Below are 2,574 nucleotides of genomic sequence, written 5' to 3'. Positions count from 1 at the left end.
AATTTTTACATTTTAATATTTTTTAAAATTAGGAGAATAACTTACTATAATTTTTTTAGAAAGTATTACTAGTACAATTAAAAGACAATATAAATACATATCCAAGAAAACCGTAACTATTAAACTATAGTCACATAGATATAATTGAAGATTTTTATTAGTAGGGTTTCACCCACTAGAAAGCTAAACCAATTTTGCAAAAATCGACGGATGGATGCAAGCTTAGCATTGAAAATATAAAATTTGGTTGGTATTGTTTAACTTTTAATTAAATCGATAAAATTTATATAGGATGGAATGGCCGGCTGCAGGTACAAAAAGGCAAAAGGGATGCAGCAGCATGAAATGAGTTAGAGAATAGCGAGGAAGAATGGAGTTGGAAAGAGCGAAGAAATACCTGGAGAAAGGTGTGGATGGCTATGCCAATGGCAATGGAGGAATGTTCGAAAACTTCATGATGCAAGGTCTTGGTCTGCACCTCGACTCCATCGAACGTGGCCGAGTGCTTTGCTCCATGAAAGTCCCCGTTCGACTTCTGGTTGCTTTTCTCTCTCAATTCTTTTTCTTTTAATTTTGAAATTAATGGGGTTGATTGGTTTAATTGTGTTTTTTTTTAAATAAAAAAAAGAACCCAGGGAATACGTTTCATGGGGGAGCCACAACATCACTGGTGGACCTGGTTGGCTCCGCGGTTATACTCACTTATGGACTTACTGCCACCGGTGTTTCTGTGGAGATTACCCTCTCTTTACTGGATGCTGCTTTCGCTAATGTACCCCTCTCTCTCCCTAATTTAGTTTTATTTGTGTGTGTTGAATAAAAGGAAATTATAGATGCAAAAATATGCAGGAGGAAATAGAGATAGAAGGGAGGGCATTGCGCATTGGGAAGACGGTTGCGGTTGTGAATGTCGAATTTCGCAAGAAAAGCTCTGCCAAAATATTTGCACAGGCGCGTCATACTAAGTATCTCCATCTCCCACCACCAGCACCTGTTCAAACCAAAATGTAAATGCCATGCCCATCTTTCAATCATGATTGTATTTTTCATAACCATTTTAAGGCGCCTCACTTTCTAGTTCTACGACCCATGCTTGTAATAAGAGACCTTTTCCTAAATTCCTTTGCAATATATACACTACTTGCATGCTCCTTATGTTCACTGCACGCATGCATGTGATATGGTATATATATATATATATATATATATATATATATATATATTGCCTGTTTGAAATGCTCCATTATCATTAATCTTACCAATTTGTTCAGATCTCCAACACTTGAAGCTCGAGCTAAGCTCAACTAAATTCATTTTTTCTTTCTCATTCATTATGCTTTTGCATATATAATTTTGAATATTTATTAAAATTAAAATGTTTGATTAGGCTTTCAAGCTATGTGAATGAAGTATTAAAAGACCAAGTTCAACTCAATAATTATCAAATTAAATTCAAATTCTTTTCAAGTTACACTCAAGTTATTTATAAGTACAAGTTTTTCATTTATATTTCTATTAACATATATGTTTGCCTTCAAGTTTCCAAATATGCGAAAAAATATGATAAATAATTTTATCATTGTTACAAGGTAATATTCACGAATTATATTTTTGTCTACATTACACAATAAAAATTACATCTTTTATATTTCCTATAGTCTTTGGGTCAAATTCAAATAGTATCATTTAGGAACAATGTGTTTCAAGTCATTAAGATAATACCATTCAAATTCTAAACTAATAGCTACTAAATTTTTTAAAAATCAAATTTAAATTTAAAAGTTAAACAAAATTTTAAATTCAAATTAATCTGTACACTTCATGGATTATATAACATATTCTATTATCTTGTAACTAAAGGCACCTATATGTGCAACTACCATTTACCTTGGAACACAATTTCACTGATTGATCTTTTTACTAAAATAGAAATTAAAAAAAAATGTTTTCAATCTGTAAATCTTGAATCAAGACCTTCCTAAGATGGCTCATCCTCTAATAAAGTAATTACCTCAGCATTTGGGATAGAACAGGCATCTTTCGCCACAATGTTGATATATTAAACATTGGGTCACTCGTAGATATTTGGAAGGGTCTTGAGAAAAACTAGTCAATTTGCTACAAGATCAATTTGCTGTCTACACATATGTTCATACGTGAGTTTGAACAAATAACAAAAAAAAAACAAAAACAGAGAAAGTAAAGAGAGATTTGCACCCAATCGTTTATCAACGTAGTTCAGAAAGAATCTACTTTAAGATGCCTTACTCTATGAATGGTTTCATTTCACAATTGATTCAACCACCTATTGGCTAAAGTCCAATCTATTGCTCAGTGAATAGTTTCAATCCTAATAGCTAGCTCTAATTTGTTACAACAATTTACCCAGAACCTCACTTGTAAAGGTTCAATCTTTCACAAAAAAATGCTTACAAATAGAGTGTGAAATACAAAGAAAAATAACAAAGATAGCTTAATCAAATCAACACATCACTCCCTTAATCAATGCATCTTCCATGCATATTGATTGTATATTTATAGGCTTAATATGACAACCTATTCAATTAGCATAGT

The 2,574-nt window shown here is 32.1% G+C and overlaps 1 protein-coding gene across 1 annotated transcript; it reads left to right on the top strand.

Annotated features, from left to right (window-relative positions):
• Positions 1-315: 315 nt before the first annotated feature.
• LOC108465819 (uncharacterized) lies at positions 316-1,011 on the top strand. Its single transcript, XM_017766199.2, has 3 exons — positions 316-538; positions 629-772; positions 850-1,011. Exons 1-3 carry the CDS (start codon positions 371-373, stop codon positions 1,009-1,011), a joined length of 474 nt encoding a protein of 157 aa, XP_017621688.1. The 5' UTR covers positions 316-370.
• Positions 1,012-2,574: the final 1,563 nt, after the last annotated feature.

Source organism: Gossypium arboreum, chromosome 10, assembly GCF_025698485.1.
Source record: "Gossypium arboreum isolate Shixiya-1 chromosome 10, ASM2569848v2, whole genome shotgun sequence".
Lineage (NCBI taxonomy): Eukaryota > Viridiplantae > Streptophyta > Magnoliopsida > Malvales > Malvaceae > Gossypium > Gossypium arboreum.
The sequence above is the reverse complement of the archived record's forward strand: the minus strand, read 5'-3'. Positions and strand labels throughout refer to the sequence as shown.